This window comes from Colias croceus, chromosome 5, assembly GCF_905220415.1.
Source record: "Colias croceus chromosome 5, ilColCroc2.1".
Classification (NCBI taxonomy): Eukaryota; Metazoa; Arthropoda; class Insecta; order Lepidoptera; family Pieridae; genus Colias; species Colias croceus.
The window spans coordinates 7925862-7944358 of record NC_059541.1 but is presented as its reverse complement, the minus strand read 5'-3'; the positions used below and the strand labels follow the sequence as shown (position 1 = coordinate 7944358).

General features: G+C 33.5%; 2 protein-coding genes across 4 annotated transcripts; one reads left to right on the top strand and one right to left on the bottom strand.

Moving 5' to 3' along the window:
* Positions 1-4698: 4698 nt before the first annotated feature.
* LOC123691994 (early endosome antigen 1) lies at positions 4699-8183 on the top strand. Of its 2 annotated transcripts, XM_045636594.1 has the most exons (7): positions 4699-4841; positions 5074-5118; positions 5294-5460; positions 5541-5686; positions 5778-7185; positions 7467-7613; positions 7807-8183. In XM_045636594.1, exons 1-7 carry the CDS (start codon positions 4808-4810, stop codon positions 8032-8034), a joined length of 2175 nt encoding a protein of 724 aa, XP_045492550.1. In that variant the 5' UTR covers positions 4699-4807; the 3' UTR covers positions 8035-8183. The 2 variants fall into 2 exon arrangements, with proteins under 2 accessions (XP_045492550.1, XP_045492551.1); XM_045636595.1 differs by lacking the exon at positions 5074-5118.
* Positions 8184-9325: 1142 nt separating this feature from the next.
* On the bottom strand, positions 9326-17674 carry LOC123691795 (neurotactin). Of its 2 annotated transcripts, XM_045636354.1 has the most exons (7): positions 17482-17674; positions 17067-17390; positions 16811-16949; positions 16446-16615; positions 16250-16322; positions 16000-16150; positions 9326-12027 (listed from the first exon to the last, which is right to left on the bottom strand). In XM_045636354.1, the coding sequence occupies exons 2-7, from the start codon at positions 17334-17336 to the stop codon at positions 10590-10592; spliced, it is 2241 nt and encodes a 746-aa protein (XP_045492310.1). In that variant the 5' UTR covers positions 17337-17390; positions 17482-17674; the 3' UTR covers positions 9326-10589. The 2 variants fall into 2 exon arrangements, with proteins under 2 accessions (XP_045492310.1, XP_045492309.1); XM_045636353.1 differs by having other exon boundaries at positions 17067-17674.
* Between the last annotated feature and the right edge of the window lie 823 nt (positions 17675-18497).

The window sequence follows — 18497 nt, the reverse complement described above, 5'->3', positions numbered from 1 at the left end:
AACATTTATTTATTCAATTAGACTTCTTCTAAAAGCACTTTTGAATCGTCATAACAGTATTAACATTTACCACCGATTCGGAAAGCAGTATCTATGGAGAAGAACCGGGAAGAAACTCCATAGGTCTATCATATAGGTCAATATTTGACTCATCCAGGTGTTGGTAGATCTCTGTATCTTATAATCCTTGAAAATTATAATAAAATCTGTAACATAAACTAAATAATGTCATATAGGTAATACTTGGGGCCCTTGTAACCAATACCAATTTGGCAAGAATTGAGACCAAATGTCTTACCAGTATGACATAAAAGAAAACATTCCTATTATTCACAAGTTTTAGATTTATCTTACAAAATAACTATTGCGGTTGCAGAAATAATATCTATTATAATTAGATATACAAAGATATACTGCAATATACTTACTAATGGTTCCACTAAAAATGTATCGGTCAATTATGGAAAGCTGGCATGTTCACAGTACTCACACTTATGCAATTTCACTTACAGTATGTTCAAAAATAATAGCGACTCTAGTTTCATTTTAGACTTGAATTGTAAAATGCAAATATAATTATGAAAGCTCTCATAATTTACCTGTAAAATTATAATTTAAAAGTAAATCAATTGATGAAGTTAATTATTTATTCTAATAATAATCAATTGGATAAAAGTATTAATAATCATTCAATTATCAAATAACAATTAAATTTCAGGTCATAAAAACAATACAAATAACACGTGCGCTCACTCCCAACACACCAACACACGGATGGTTGTTTTGATAATGATTTAAATAACGGACGTCTTCTGCAGTTGCGGAGCAGTCTTGTCCTGACTTTGGTCGAGTAAAGATATCTAAGAAATATTATATTTGTAGTAAGTACGTAATACCTACCTACGTATTGGTATACGCGCTAACAAATATGTGTTACATGTTTATTGTATAATTTTCACACTATTGGTTTTAAACTCAAACTCAATCATTTATACAATATTATTAGACTTCTTCTAGAAGCACTTTTGAATCGTCATAACAGTTTAACAGTTTTAACATTTACCACCAATTCAGAAAGCAGTATCTATAGAGAAGAAGAAGAATCTATTTAATCATAATCGTAATCTTCTACTTCACTAAAACTTTCATCGCTCGAAGAACTCGCCATCGGAATTTCTTAATATTATTATAAATGAGTCAGTGTAATTATCTACTTTTGGTTCTAATTGAATATAATATTTTTCCTCATGTTCTCGCGTCTTTCTCCAAACGTCAGATTTTTCTCGTAAGATCCTTATCATCCAAATTTCCACCTTGGTGAGAAAAATTGACATTTCTAATGAAAATGAACAAAAAATTAAATGATTTTATTAAATACTGTAAATAGTCTGTAAAATAGATTTTTTTAGATATTCGTACTAGAATACACCAATTACATCACCCTGTATTTATAAACAATTGCAAAATATGACACATACATAGGCCGGGAGATACTGACACAAAATTTCGGGTCATTTGTAACAGAATGGCGGTTCTACAGAGGTCTTATTACGCAATGACTAAAAGAAAAATGATGGTCAGAACGCTGGTACCGCCGGACTAGTCGCGTGGGCGTTAGTCGAACTTGTCGGATAAATAGCGAAAGTCAAACGATTTTGTAACACAAAAATTTTAGAATTTACCGATAGCCCATAAAAAAGATGTAGGCGGTAGTGTCATGCCATACTTTTCCGGTGTAACTTACAGCCCCCCATACCGACGCGATGCGTTGATTAAAAAAAACAATTCAACCATTTGTACCAGGCTAACTTTTGCACAGGTAATCATCATCGTGCAGACATTTACGAAAATCGCCATGCCATACTTTTCGGACGATTCCAAATGGCCACCATTCCGCCGAAAATCTGCAAAAAAAATTTTTTTTTCGCCAAACAATTTGTACCAGTATTGCATTTGGATTTTTGGAGAGTATTTGATAAAATGTGACCATTATTATATTTGCCATACTTCTAGTAGGGGGAAAAAGTGCTGCCATACTTGAAAAATTAATTTATTCGTCACGTTTCAAAAATACGACTGTACAATACGTAAAATATTTTTTTACAGTATGGGATCATTATATTCTTTTTGTTTGTATACAATTCTACCTAGAAAAAAATATCGTAGATTGCAAACATGGGGCGGATGATTGTAATACTTAAGCCAAAACGTAAAAAAAAATGAAAAGAATTGGCGATTTGTACCAGTACGATGCAACGTGACCATTATTATATTTGCCATACTTTTAATAGAGGGAAAAATTAGTGCCATACTGCTACAAAATATAGTTCAAACTATGAATAAAATCTTACAATAAAAAAAAAATCGTATACACATTCGCCACCTCCCACAGGTATGGCATTATCACACTTCTATTTATAATCATTCAGGAGTTGTTGAAAAAAAAATGTAGGGTGGTACAAATCGTTTGGCGAGAAAAAAAAATTCAAAATTTTGCAGATTTTCCGCGGTATGGCGACCATTTGGAATCGTCCGAAAAGTATGGCATGGCGATTTTAGTAAATGGCTGCACGACGATGGTTACCTGTGCAAAAGTTAGCCCGGTACAAATGGTTGAATTGTTTTTTTTTAAATCAACGCATTCACGTCGGTATGGCGGACTGTAAGTCACATCGTAAAAGTATGGCATGACACTACCGCCTACATCTTTTTAAAGGGCTATCGGTAAATTCTAAAATTTTTGTGTTACAAATCGTTGGACTTTCGCTATTTATCCGACGAGTGTGACTAACGCCCACGCGACTAGTCCGCCGGGACCAGCGTTCTGACCATCATTTTTCTTTTTGTCATTGCGTACTAAGACCCCTCTAGACCGCCATCCTGTTACAAATGATCCGAAATTTTGTGTCAGTATCTCCCGGCCTAACATGTGCAATGTGTAAATGTGTTGACGTTCCAGCTCTTCTTAATGGGCCTATAAGATTACAGACCACGTGTTTGCCGTCGCACAGCCACCGTCAAATTCGAAATGAGAATACTTCAAATCACTGTCACTTATAAAACCAAAAACCGTTTAGTATAGTGGATGACATACCACTACATCGATTTGAGGTATTATTCCCGCATATACGCAAAAGATGGCGTTGAAATATTTTTTTATTGTTTATGTAATATGTATATGACCGCAGGCCCCAGGAGGTTAATATATTGTTTTATTATTTTCGTATTAATTTATTACAATTTCCGTACCATGGGCAAAGAGGGAATTTAAATATTATGTTTGATAATGCTGTTTGTTTTTTTGTTGTTTTAGGCACTCGTTTTAAGTCACATGAAATATGTAGTAACCTGAGGCATTTTTTTTTCAATAAAGCTAACATTATTTAGAGTCGCTTTTAGTTAATGTTTTTTTTCTTATTTGATTCAACTTTCCATTGTAATTTTAAATCTCCTTTGACTGTATTCCTATAGTTATATAAAAAGGCAACCGGACCTTGTAAAATATTATTTTTCAGAATGGTCACACTGGGTTTATCGTGTTTTCGTTGCAAAACTACGGAAAATATTTTTTTCCCATAGTCCGGTTGACCGGACAACAGAACCGTACGACGGGCAAAGAGTGCCAAATTGGTTCTAATTTCAAAATAAATCAATACATATAATAAAATTGTAGAAAAGTGATTTCTGTACAATGAAAACATGTAAAAAAATTAGCAGGTGTTATTAATTAAATCGATCCCGAACCAGGCCTGTCTATCTCCGCGTGTAGGTATTAAAAACATACCTACAGGGGAGGGCCATTGCGCAAGGGCAATTTTCTCGATAATTGCAAGGTGGACACAAAACGAAAAAAAACAAAAAGATACTGTGCAATATTTAATTGTTTAAATACGGATCGTGATCGAAATTTTTCTTTATTTGCATTTAAGACGCTTACAGGTAAAATCTATTTTTGATGGTAACTACTATGCAGTATGCAGTCACTATTCCACGCGGACGAAGTCGTGGGCACAGCTAAATAAATAAATAATATACAGAGAAAGTTTCGATAAAATTGTAAACGAAATTTTTCTTGCATAATTAATTATGTAGGTACTTCTATAAATGAATAGGCATCATCCAGTCAACCTTGTCGTTACTAGGTATAATATACTTTAATATTATAAATGCGAAAGTAACTCTGTCTGTCTGTTACTCAATCACGCCTTAAATACTGAACCAATTTGCATGAAATTTGGTGTAGAGATATTTTGATACCCGAGAAAGAACATAGCACAGAGCAAGTAATATAGGAACATAGGCTACTTTTTACCCCGGGACATAGGACAGGTTTTATCCCGGAAATCCCATGAGTGATGAGAACGGGAACTATGCGGGTAAGTATTCCTTTGTAAATGCGGGCGAAGCCGCGGGCGGAAATCAAGTTAAGTTAGAGTGTTATTTTTAACTATCCAAATGTTTAAATAATAGCATGAAATATTTATTTTATGAATTACTTGGAATTACTAGTACCACAGATAATATAATATTTATATACACTAGGTACTTGAACGTAAAGGAATGTAATGTGGTGAAACGGAACGTAATGTAACGGACTTTTTACAAAAAAAAAAAGAAAACAAGACAAAGAAGTTGAGCTTGAATGTCGCATTGAGTTCTGCAGATTCAGTTTCGCGCGCTATTACACGAATGACGAAGTCACAGTTTGGTTCTATAGATTTTCTAAAAAATTATTACTTTGTATTGGAAAGCTACTAAACTTAGTACACATCAGTTTGTTTTAATTTAGTTTTAAGTTATTTAAGCTATGTTTTCAAAAGCCAAACGTTTTGAACCAATTGGTAAGTAATTTGAAAAGTTTTAATAATTTTGTCTATTTATAATCTCATAGTTTTTAACGTAGGTATAAAACTCGAAACAATGTTACTTATTAATAATATTCTTTTATAGTAAAATAAGCACTATAGGTAAATTTAACTCTGAAACACTACGCAATATTATCCATATTTTGAATTTCTTAAATAAGTCATTTAAATTTATTTATTAACCATATTCTTCATATGTCTCACACAGGTCATATCATAAATTATAATAATTGGCTAAGTTCAATTTCTCTATGTAAGTTGTTGCATCAAATCTTAATACATTTTCATGGTGTATAGGTGCTGTGCTGTCCTATTAACAATTTACATTAATATTTTTTACAGTAAATCAGTTAACCAAGGTTTAACCAGTATGTGTATCAATCATGTATTTAGATATGTTTTTCTTATATATTTTTATACTTTTTAAGCTCCTACCAAAAGTCAAGCCAAAGTATTACCGAAACAAGAAAATGATAAAGCATTGAAGAAGACCACATGCCCTAAAATAAAGGCACCTCTTTTAACACCTTCAAAACAAAATGTAGAAACTCTATCCCAATGCAGCTCTGTCCGAAGTACTAAATCCTTTGTTACCGTAAGTGACTTTAATTCTTTGACTCATTTGCTTATTTATTTTTGTTGCTAGACTTTAAACTAATTTGTATATGCTTACAGCCAAAACCAGTGAAACCTGCAATAAAAACTTCAAGTTCCCTAAAAAGTACAGTCTTGCCTAAATCAAATACCAAAGCAGTAACCAAAGTCACAAGCAATGTTAAATTACAAGAGGATCTTATTAAGGCCCATGAGGTTGAAATAAGGTACCTATTTTTATTTATATGTTTCTTTTTTTTGTATATTTTTTGTTTCTATAATTAGTTTAATTTTTAATTATCATGTTTTCTATTTTAGGAATAAAGATTACACAATAAATGAATATAACAAACAAATTGATGATCTTAAAAATGAAATAGCAGGATTGCATAAACTTTTAAAAGAACTGACCAAAGGGGATATTAATATTGACACATTAAATAAAAAATTCAATGAACTTACATTGCTCAATGACACAAAAAGAGAAGAACAAACAACTTCTCAAGATTTGAAGATGGAAATTAATAACTTAGATAAGCAATGCCAATATTTAGAACAAGAGCTGAATAGCAAACAAGTTGAATTGACCTCTCTGGAAGAAGTAATCACCATTAGAGATAGTCTATGTTCAGATTTACAAAAGAAATTAACTGATATGGAAGCAACATTAGAAGAGACCAAACAAAGATTGGAAATGGTAAAAGGACATCATGCCTTAGCTCTTGAAGCAAATGAAAGCATAAGAAGAGAATACAAACTGGAATTAGAAACACTCAGGTCGAAAATGGAGGAAGAAAAACAGAACATTATAAGCAAATGTAAATCTGAACAAGAAATGACTAAGATGAAATACAATACAGCAATAGAAACAATAAAGAATGAACTATTAAAAGAAAAAGATGACAAAATTTATGAATTACAACAACAGATTAATGCCAAGGATCAGGAAATGAGGGCTAAATTGGAGCAAATAGATGAAGCCACTCGGGAAAAATTGAGATTATGCGAAATTCAATTTGAGGAGCGCAGTAGGAACATTCAAGAGCATTGGGAACAACAACAAAAAGAAATACAAGAATTACATACTGAAGCAAAGGAACTTCAATATAAATTAAGCATCACAGAAGATAGATATAATACACTACTAAAGGAAGTGAACAATTTGAAGGATGAAAATGAGACACTGAAGAATGAGAAGTCCACAATTGTTCGAGAATTGGAGGATTTAAAGGAAGAAAACAAGAAAAAACATATTGACTATGAAAATGAAATTAATAAGCTAACTGTGGATGTAGACAGAGCTATCAAAGAAAAGAATAAATTTGAAATGTCATTATCAGTTACTCGGGACATTGTACAAGTTTTAACAATGCGTCTTAGAGAATCTGATAATGAGCTGGAACATCTAGAAAATCAGATACAAACACTAACTAATTCAAAAGAAGTTCTTGAAGAAGAGCTCAGTACTTACAAGAACAGTTTGAACAATACTTTACTGGAGTGCAATGAGTATAAGGAAGCTCTTGTGAACATATTAAAGTCGAAAGCAGCTCTGGCAAAAGAACACAACCGTATCATGGAACACAATGTTTCTTTGATAGAAAGTTTGCAGAATGTTGAAAAAGAGGCCTACCGTGAACTTGGAACTATCAAAAATGAATTGATTGAAGATGTTGAATTATTGAAGAAAGAATCCAATTCTCAAATTAAAATTCTGCGAGATGAGGTAAGAAAAGTATGCAGTTGTTGTGTGCATTCAAATTTCTTTAAAAAAAAATGTGAAGTTTATACTTTTTTATGATTAGGTAGATATTGTCAAACAATCGCAGTAAAAGAAAAAATAAATTAACCATCTCTGAGATTATTATGGAACATATTATGAAATACATGGATTAAATAACCGTTTTCTTAAGTCTAAGAAAACGGTTATTTTGAAATTACAAATAGACACAATATTTATATCCTTTAAAAATTAAAAGTATTCAAATGATTAATTAATTATCGTAGGTCGAAAAGAAGCGTATGCTATGCGAGCTAGCGACTGAGCACGCGGGTCATGCGACGGCGGCGGCGGAGCAGTCGCGAGTGTTACTTGCGCAAGCTGCGGCTGAGATCGCGCGCCTCGAGAAGGATAACCATTGTCTGCAGCAGCAGGTATTGTATATTAATATTATTTATATTAGTATATTTTGATAAAGGAATAATTTGTTGCAAATATTATTTTACGGTTTATTTTTATTTTTTATTGTTTAGCATTTTTTAAAGTAGTCATTTTTTATCATAATCACTATTATTATTCAGGGTTTTTAAGAAAAACAATGATTATATTTTGTCGACTTATTTTCAGATTCAAGATCAGCAATCTTTGGTTGTTGAATTATCCCTATTGCGTCAAGAAAATGAAGAGCTAACCATGAATGTGGCTAAGCAGTCGTCTCTTCTTGACAAGATGAAGAAAGAAGCAGAACAAATTCAAATGAAACCCAAGTCCCCAGCAGTCATGCGTAAAGCTCATAAAATGGGAAAAGAAAATGTTCAGACTATAATTTCTCCGTTACGGGAAAGAAATCATTAAGTTGACAGTTGATTTTATGCAACTTTAGTCCATGTATAACTTATAATTCTGTTTGAAATTGTAAAATTTGTTAAAGGAAAAATCATGTTACTATTTCTATCGTTTTACTGTTTCTATTTATTACCTATTTATTTGCATTGAGCATGTGTTTTTTTTGTCATTTAAAAATATTTGTAATGAATATTTCTGTTCAAAATTTGAATAAATATATTTTGTGATTTTATCCGGTTTTTTCTTTTTATCTTATTGAATTAATTTTACTAAGATTTTACTATAACCCGTTTCACTATTTTCTCTCAATCTTAATAATAATATATAAAATGTAGAGATGAACTGATTGACTGATCTATCAACGCACACCCTAAACTACTGGATCAATTAGGTTGAAATTTGGCATGCAGATAACCACTTGCTAAAGAGATTTTGTTAAATTCTACCCTCAGGGGATGAAAGTTTGTAACATGAAAATTTATTTTGATCACGTGGTCGAAGCTGTGGGAAATAGCTTAAGCTTACCATAATAGTACAAGATCCCACTGCAGGATTATTGCGTTCATAGTTCTTTGATGAAACCAAAATTTTAGGCATATTTATAAATTTTATAATTAGGAGACTATATCGACTAGGTTGCCAGTCAAAATTTGGCCGCAAGCATATTTAATTACATTTTTTCACATCGATTTTTTTGAAAAAATTTCCGTTCACTTGTTATTTATAGTCTACATCACGGAAAATTACATAAAAATTCTAAAAAACCACGGTTATAGTTTTTTAGCTGGCCGCAACCCCTTCGCAGCCTGGTGCAAACAGGTATGATTTCAATCCGTTTATACGTTGCACGTTCATAACGCACATTAATGAATCATATATCAAATTAAAGCTATTTTTACTGGAAATCTAGTCGATATAATATTATATCCTCCTCTATGTATAAATAGACATACAATTTTGGTTTCTTCAAAAAAACTATGAACGCACTAATCCTACGATGGGATCTTAGACTATAAGCAACGGCTTCATATTATTCATATCGAAAAAAACATTTATTAAGTTTTTTTTTTCGATTTTTGTTAATTTCGTTAGAATTTAGAAAAAACCTTTCGGCTGTCCGCTGACGCATACTATATCTAGTGTAAGCAAATTTTTAAAAGCTTAACGAGCAATGTAATAACATGGTAATAACCTTTATGAGTTTTTTTATAACACGAGATTAGTGTTTATTTTTCAAGTGGAATTTAATATGTATAGCGGTATTTATAAGGGAGTTGTGTCGTTTAAATAAAGAAACGAGTTACAGTATTACACTTTTATTTTCGAAAATACCAATTTACAAAACAAAGCAAAACTATCTACTTAATTATTCTAGTGTTCAATGGTATCGCAAAAAAAATTATAGGCTGTTTTATTAAATATAAAAATACAGTCACACGTTAAAACTAAAGATATGTTTAAAAGTGTGTACACCTCGTTCTGAATCATGCAAGCAATATATTATTTTTTTCATATGCGGCTGTTAACTGTTAAGGCCCCGAAGTATGTCGTCAGGAAATGGTGTTTCTGGATAAAGTAGCAAAAACATTTCACTTCCGCGATTCAGAAAAAAGAGTCATCACAAGTGCATTCACATTTTAAAGCAGATAAGAATTATAAATTCGACAATAACAAGTCGGCAATGGTATCCTTTGGCATCTGATAGTATTATTAAAAATCATATAAAATCTTTAAAGCATTTCACAATTACTTGATGGTCAAACTCAAGCTAAATGACGATAAAAATGAATATTAAAATGCTATTAAAAAGACTATGCCTATCACACTTAAATTGTTACATGACACAACACTAACTATGGTTATGTGGTACAAAAGCTAATTATAATAATCACTCTTTGGATAATCAGACTTTAAATGAAATCACAAGTAAACATTTGGGATATAAATTACAGTTCACAATTATTATTATAAATACAAATGGAGTTTACGAAAGTAAAAAAATACAAAACTTATACTTATCCTAACAAAGTCTATGCCTATATTTTTATGGTATGTTTCAATGTAAACAGGGTAACTACCAATACACTTAAAAATCAAATGAGCATTATTTTTATCAATTATCACCGATCAATTGGTTATAAAAGCAGTAACGAGATCAATGTAGAACAGATCCATTGTCAGTCTTATAATATACACAATATTTTAAAAATTATTTGAGATGGTAGTATATTTCTCAAAAGTTTGTACTTTATATTATGAAACATTAATCATGTTGAGTATTTTAAATTACAATAAGCGCTTCAATTGTAGAGCTCAAAAATACATAAAGGTAATACTTTTAAATCTTAACGTTGGTTTTATAAAAGCCTCTTTGGAGATCGAGCGGTGGCAAGTTTCGACATTACAAACTAAATATTAAATAATAAAAAAAACGTGCGGTACGAAAACAAAATGTCTCTTACGGCTACATTACAATTACTGGGGTTTAAGATTAAAAACATTTAAGCATACAATTAAATAAACGCGTATATACGAATAAAAATGTTTCAAAACGCTATATTCATTTAGTCAACGTGCGCGTACCTCGGGACGATGTCTTCTTGTATGAGCATATCGCAGGCCGGTAGACCGTGGTGTGGGAGCAGGTCTTGTCCGACAGCGATGAGTCCGGTTTCGGGGCCGGGCAAGCGGCCGTGCCAAATGTAATAGTAAAACAGTTGTTGCATAGCTGCCATAAACCGTCTCTGTTCGGGTACTTCGGAATCGAAGGTGCCCAAAATAGCCTCGACGTCAGAATTAACGCCGGCAATACGTGAACCCTTCAAACCACCGCTAGCTCCCGATCCCAGAACCACGTAGAGGGGGGCCACCAAACGCATCCTAGCCAAACTTACCAATGGACAAAGGGTTCGAATTGAAGAAATTATTTCAACTAATCCCTCATACGTTTTGTTGAAATGCTGAAATACTGTTGCGGTCAAGTTCTTTTCGCCTATGTAGCTCTCTTTCACCATGCTCTCGACGATATCAGCTGTCCAATTGAGGTGTTTCATACGCAATAAATCTGAATGCCCGGAATGTTCTGTCGTACCGAAGACCATAGGTTTGAAAACTTTTTCTTTCCCTTCCTTCTTGGCTTCTTTTTGTGCGTCCCAACTCTCGTAGGCGTGAGTTCGTAACAGTTGACCGTCTAGCACGAGCCAGGAGCGTTTAAATTCCTCAGATTTCGGCAACGTATCTATAGTATTTCCTAACCAAGTATCGGGTGTTGAAGATAATACTTCTAGTGCAGACATGCGACGTAAGCAATCGATGTCGTTACACTTACTGATTTGTTTAAACTGTTCATTATTTTTCTCGGATACCTCTAACGGTTCGCCAGGAAAGATCACCGAGGCGGAAGACAACCACACGCGAGAATATAGTTTCTGAGCTTTATTAATCGTAGTCAAAGCCGCAGTCAACGTCGCGCCGGCTCTGTGACCTAACAGCGTAACAGACTCCGCATCGCCTCCGAAATGTTTTATATTATACTTGATCCATTGCAATGCGACATATAAGTCGCTGAGAGCATAATTTCCTGAAGTGGCCGGGTATTTGGAGTTAGAAATGATATCGAGGGCTAAAAAGCCGAATGGGCCTAGTCTGAAGTTCGGGCGTACAAAAACGACTTCTTTTGTGCGAGCGTATAGAGCTGACGGTTGAGCTGGGCTGATACCGCCGGCCAACGTGTTAGCTCCGATCAGAACCACGACTGGTAGCGGAGAATCGTATCTTACATGAGGTGTGATAATGTCTAACGTCAAGCAGTCTTCTTCACCAATAATTGTTCCATTCTCTAAGAACTGCATGCATACAGGTCCAGGTTCGTGTACTTCGAGGGTATCATTCCAACACATCGAAAGGTTGTTGAATGGTTGTGCGTCAGCAAACCTCCGTTCATCAATGGGTGGTGCTGCGTACGGAATGCCGTGAAATTTGTAAACGCCTTCATCTAACACCCTGAAACAAAATAGGTCACACATAAAGTTAAGTTAAGTTAAGTTACGCGGACGACATGGTTTTGTTGGCTCCCTCAATCAGTGCGTTACGGAAACTTTTAGAAAAGTGTGAAGAATTTGCCGTGGCCCACGGGCTCAGATATAATGTTAAGAAGAGTAACCTTTTAGTGTTTCAATCTCGTGGTTTTAGAGTTGTTGTTGAGTACAGTACCGCCGGTGTTTCTCGACCATACACCATTACAGAGGGTCTCTCAATACAAGTATCTGGGCCACTGGGTCACGGATGAACTCGTGGATGACGCCGACATTGAGAGGGAGAGGAGGGCGTTGGCCGTCAGGGGTAACATGCTGGCCCGTAGGTTTGCACGCTGCTCTCGCGAAGTAAAGGTGAGTCTTTTTAAAGCATTTTGCCAATCCTTTTACACGTGCAGCCTATGGGTTAGTTCACAGAACAGTAAGAACATAATAGAAGTGCTATAATGTCATAATTAGTATGAAAACCAGTGTCGCCAAACCCACACATTTAAACCGATAGTTATACAGTACACTACAAGTAAACTATGACTTTGATTGGACAGCTTAATTTGAGTAAAAACCGACTAAGGTTATAAATTCAGCATTTCAATATGTACCCTAAATCACTATGTTACGGTTTATTTTAGTATAACATCCCTAGGTATATTAGCTGTTTTGTTTCTCTTTGCTCAGAAATTCCAAATTCGAAAACATTCAGCTACTCCACAACAGAGGGCGTTAATTTTCGATAGATATAACTTTGAACCTCAACACATAGAAATAAGGTTGAAATTTGTGTCACTCTAAATTAATGACATTAACTTGACATTAACCTGATGCTATGCTCTAAGGGATGTCAGCCTTGTTATCGATAATTCACAAATAAATATATTTTTGTGCATTTTTTTTTTCTTTCTATTATATGAGTATAGGATAATGTGTCACATTTTGGAGTATGTTTATTACTACTAAGTACGTCTTTTCATATCATTATATTTAAATAAAAAACGGAATAGAATAGTATAAATCTATATTTACAAAACAAACAGAAAATATGCATTATTTTAAATCTTGGAACTGCCGTAGGTTTGATGTATCGGTGGCCTTTGTTAGACTGCTTATTGCTGTTCGGCATCCAGTTAACTCGTCACGTTGCATTTATTATCCATTTCTCTTTTAAATTAGGCTCTTTCGAAAATCTATAAATAAATAGGACAAATGAAAGCTAAGGAAAAATAGAATAAAATTTAATATTTATAATGTTTGTCTTTTCTAAAGTATCGATACTGTCGATATGCGCCACATGCATCACTAATCCAACATTCGTTTGTTTATTGCAATAATATTCCAGAAAGTCTTGTTTGCTGTTCAATCTATATTAGTACTTATTTCTTATGGATTAAGGTTCATTTTGACTTAATATTTTTATAAATTTTTGACAAATTATGACGAGCGAAGTTGTAACGTAAAATATATTTAAAATAAATTAAAATAAGACTTACCGATGGTATGAAATGCCTCGATTGCTGATATTATTTCGTCTGCTATCATTTTTCCACTCTAATACCGAACAACACGCTCTAAATAATGAATAAATATGGAAATAAGGTTTGACAGCTGACAACCGACTCGAATATTTTTCTGCGCACAACTGAGAGCGAGTTAGGTGATCTTACCTTACTAGTGACACGTGGGCCACGCCCACATCGCACTTCTATTATGTTCTTACTGTTCTGTGGGTTAGTTACACCCAGAGGGCGATCAATACCCTCCGGGTTCAGTATAATAATATGTTTAGGATGTTGCGGGGGTTGCCGAGATACTGCAGTGCGTCAGGAATGTTTGCGGAGGCGCGCACTGACGGATTCCACGCAATCATGCGTAAAAGAGCAGCATCCATGATGCGCCGTGTCCGGCAATCGTCCAGCAGCATCCTAGCTGTCTTCGTGGATAGATGGGACAGCAATGTCTTGAGACATTGGGTCAAAATCCATGTCTCAAGCAGGTTGTAAATGGAAATAAGATTGTTTTTAATATTATATAGAATTATAATACTAACATAGTTTTTAAGGCCATTTTACTAACAAATATATGGATATTAAATTAATCTTAAATAAATGAAATAAATAAATAAATAAATAAATCCTTTTTCATATTATATCAAAAGTTTGGCTTTGTTAATACATAGATTTCTATATAAAATTCATTGTATTATTTTAATAAAGACACCAGAAAAACAAATTTTCATAAAAATAAAATTTCAAAAATATACATCCTATTCGACACCTTGGAAGCGTGCATCAATAAAACTTTGAGGCGAAAAAAAATAAGGGAATGGTAATTTTTAATGGGAGACAATTTACATCAACACGAGTGAATCCTGTGAAAAAAATGCATAATAAGAATTAAAGCTGAGCATATTCTGTAAAAAAAAATTTATACAAGATTAAAAATAACAATAGCCGCATTCATCCGCTTTACTTAAAAACCCAATAAATTATATACTTAAACCTACCTCTTAAATCATTCTACCTATGAAAGAAAAAATCACATCAAAATCCGTTATGTTGTTTTAAACATTTAAGCATACATAGGGACATAGTGACAGAGAAAGCAACTTTGTTTGTTTTTGAACAATTTGTTAAGTTTGAGACAACAGGGAAGCCGAGGGCGGAAATTAGTTTGTGTATATTTTAGTACTATCTGCCCGCCTTTATCGCCTTGAAGTTGATCATTCCCACGACATAAATAACACAACAAATCTAATATCTAATATATATTATAAAGGCGAAAGTTTGTAAGGATGTATGGATGTATGGATGTTTGTTACTCTTTCACGTAAAAACTACTGAACCGATTACAATGAAATTTAGCACACATATAGAGGGTAACTTGGATTAACACATAGGATAGTTTTTATCCCGGAAATCCCACGAGAACGGGAACTATGCGGGTTTTCCTTTGCAAACGCGGGCGAAGCCGCGGGCGGAAATCTAGTATATTATGAAGGCGAAAGTTTGTATGGATGTATGGATGTATGGATGTTTGTTACTCTTTCACGTAAAAACTACTGAACCGATTACAATGAAATTAAGCACACATATAGAGGGTAACTTGGATTAACACATAGGATAGTTTTTATCCCGGAAATCCCACGGGAACGGGAACTATGCGGGTTTTCCTTTGCAAACGCGGGCGAAGCCGCGGGCGGAAATCTAGTACTGATATAATGCAATGTATCATTACTGTAATCAGTAATTTTTCTATTAATACTCAGACTAGAGTTATCTTTTCATACCATTAAGGGTATCATTTATCAATTATTGCTGCACTCAATGACATCTCATCACTATTATGTTTGATATAAAGCAACTTATGTTTCATTGAAACTACCTTAATATACAAAAAAAATAGGCAGTAAGGATTTTTTTAAGCTGATGAATCTTTAACAACATTGAACATCGCCCAATTATTAAAAGTGATTTCGAAAATGTTATCTAAAACCAATAGGTTCAAACTTCAAAGATCATTCCGGTACCTTTATTGTACAATAAGTTGAAAATAATTTTAACTGCTATATTACTGGCTTTTATAGAAATTGAAATCCTGCATCTCTGTGTAGACTGTAGGGTATGAAAAAGATGTATAATAATATGTATATTGTCTTATTGAGTGATATTCTTTGTGTCTAATTAAACATGTTTCGTAACTTAAATCTGTATAAATTAAAATGAATCACCAAATATGTTGCCAAGAGTAATGAAATCCTGTATCACTGTGTGGGGTATGAAAAAGATGTATAATAATTAATAATATGTATATTGTCTTATTGAGTGATATTCTTTGTCAACAATTAAACATGTTTCGTAACTTAAATCTGTATCTGTAATGTAAGAAGGAAAGAAAGAAAATACATTTGTTTGTACCTGAGTAAATTGTGATTATAGCATGAACTTACCCTTCAACTAATCCACATGCAGTCTGTGTGGTGATGAACTTGCCGAGTCTCAGTGGGCGTTCAGATGGTGGCCCAGCTCGAGCCCCAATCACTATTCCAATGATCACCGCCAGGAACACAAGCAGAACAATGCCGCACACTACTATATCATCTGAATCATAGACATTTAAAGCTGTTACGATTTTGCACAATTGAAGGCCTGAATGGTATAACAAGAGTATTACGGAAAAATGTATATTAAATATCTTACCAATTATGAATTTCTTTTGACGAATTCTTTCTTTTAGTGGCAATCGAGTGGCAACTTTTCCTTCTTCTGGTTCCTAAGAAAGAAAGAATTTTTTTTAATAATTAAACCACATTTTGTTTGCTAGCAGTAACTTATGTACATAATAATGATTTTTTAATAACCTCAAAGATATAAGTTTAAATAATATACAACTTACAGTTACATCTAACTTAATATTCTCCATTCCATCATTTGGAGTGTCAAGTTTATCTTCTAATGTCTCCATAGAAGCCAGGGCTGCGCCTGCATTTTTTTGTTGTTGCTTCTTAAACATTTTTGAATATGTGAAATTGAACAATACAAACTCCTTCTTTTCGACATCTCCATCTAAAAAAAATATTGATGATAAAATTATATAGAACAGATATTACAATTTGTAAATGAGTTGTTGAATTTCAAAGAATTTGATAAGTTCTGTAAACTAAGAAGTAACAAAGAGGATATCAAGGCATATCCTTTAAACAACCTGAATATTAGATAATGAAATATATTATATCAGATAAAATTCTTAAAAAGACTTACCACCGTCACTTTGAGGTTTCTTTAAAAAGTTTGAGAAAGGGCAACTTTGTAAAAACTTGAAATTATTTTTTGGATTGTCATCATCTGCTTTGTCCTGGTTCTTTTCATTATCAGTATCTTTTTCTATTGCTTCTTCATCCTAAATACAAATACAAATTATTAATAATTATACAATCAATATAATATAAAATCTAATAGTAATAACCCTAAATATAAATAGTAATACCATGCATACATAAATGGTATACATTATTACCTTTGACTTTTCTCTATCAGAATTTCTAGTGAAGAATCCAGGCATTTTAATCGCCCCGATAGGAATAAACTTAGGCTTGACTTCACGACCTTGTTCTGTTATATCTCCTGACAGTGCTGTTTTAACGGGACCTCCATCGCGCCTCAGTTCCACATCTTCTTCGGTTTCCGCTTTTAACATTATTTCCTTTTCTTCGGCTTCTATTTGCTTTTTGTCAAGTGTTTTGTTGTCATCTTCGGTGTCGGCTTTGTTAATATCAATGGAACTCATTTTTTCAGTTCACCCTCACAAAACCATGAATGAAATCAAACACTATATATTATCCTGAAGATATAGAAGGGTAACTATAGCGTTTGATGGAGTTGGAAGGACATAAATATGATGTTACCTATTGTATTATTATATTTTTTCAAACCTTCGATGTCAAACCTTCAATGCAACCAATGCGCACTTAAACAACGATTTTTGTATTTAAGTACGGAAGAAATTTGAAATATTTTGTATACAATCTGGTTTTTATGAGAACAATAAATAAATAGATTCGTTTTTTACTTAAAAATTCAATGCAAAGAAAGCCGCGCCGTTCCCACTTCCACTTCCCCGCTTCAGTCGATTGATTTTTACCACAGATAATATAATGCAATAGAGTATAAAAAATAGATGGGAGATGCGTCATAGAGAGAACAGATAATTTATGTTGTAACGTATTTAGAATATAATATATTTTGGTGATTGCTCTATAATTTTGATTTCAAATTCGAGCCTTGAGAAATAAGCTTTTTTAAGCTATTGCATAGCTTTTATCTCAGACTTTGAGCGCGGTGACCAAATGTAAAAATTTCGTACGAAAATACTCTGTGGAAAATACCTAATACCCCCCACTCCAACCAGCACAGCGATGCGATGCTTTGCAATAGCTTTACCACAGAGCAAGTAATAGCTTTACCCCGGCAGTCCTCGAGTGCCACACGTATTTTTTTGTTTAATATATTATTAGTTTTGTTGTACAAGATGGAAAAATAGGCTGGAATATGCATGAAATTATCTAGACAGTGAGTTTTAATTCCAGGGGATCACAATATATTATTGTATTATCAAACTTTAAAGCCGTTATAACTTAGAGTTTAGACTAAAATCTGCGCAGTCTGTGCATTATGCAGGCGCGGTCCCAGGGGGGTGGTCACGGGGGACATGACCCCCCCCAAAATCGTACTCGATAAAATAGAAAAAAATTCTTATAATGTACAATATATAAAAAAACTGGTGCAAATCGGAGTCACTCGCACATCTATAGTTCTGTTTAAACCTGTTTTTAATCCCTTGCAAATGTTGAAATTTGCGAAAATTTGCAGCTAACGGCTTCCGACTCGCACTTGGCCGGTTTTTTTATAATTTTGTACAGTATAAGAATTTTTTTCTATTTTATCGAGT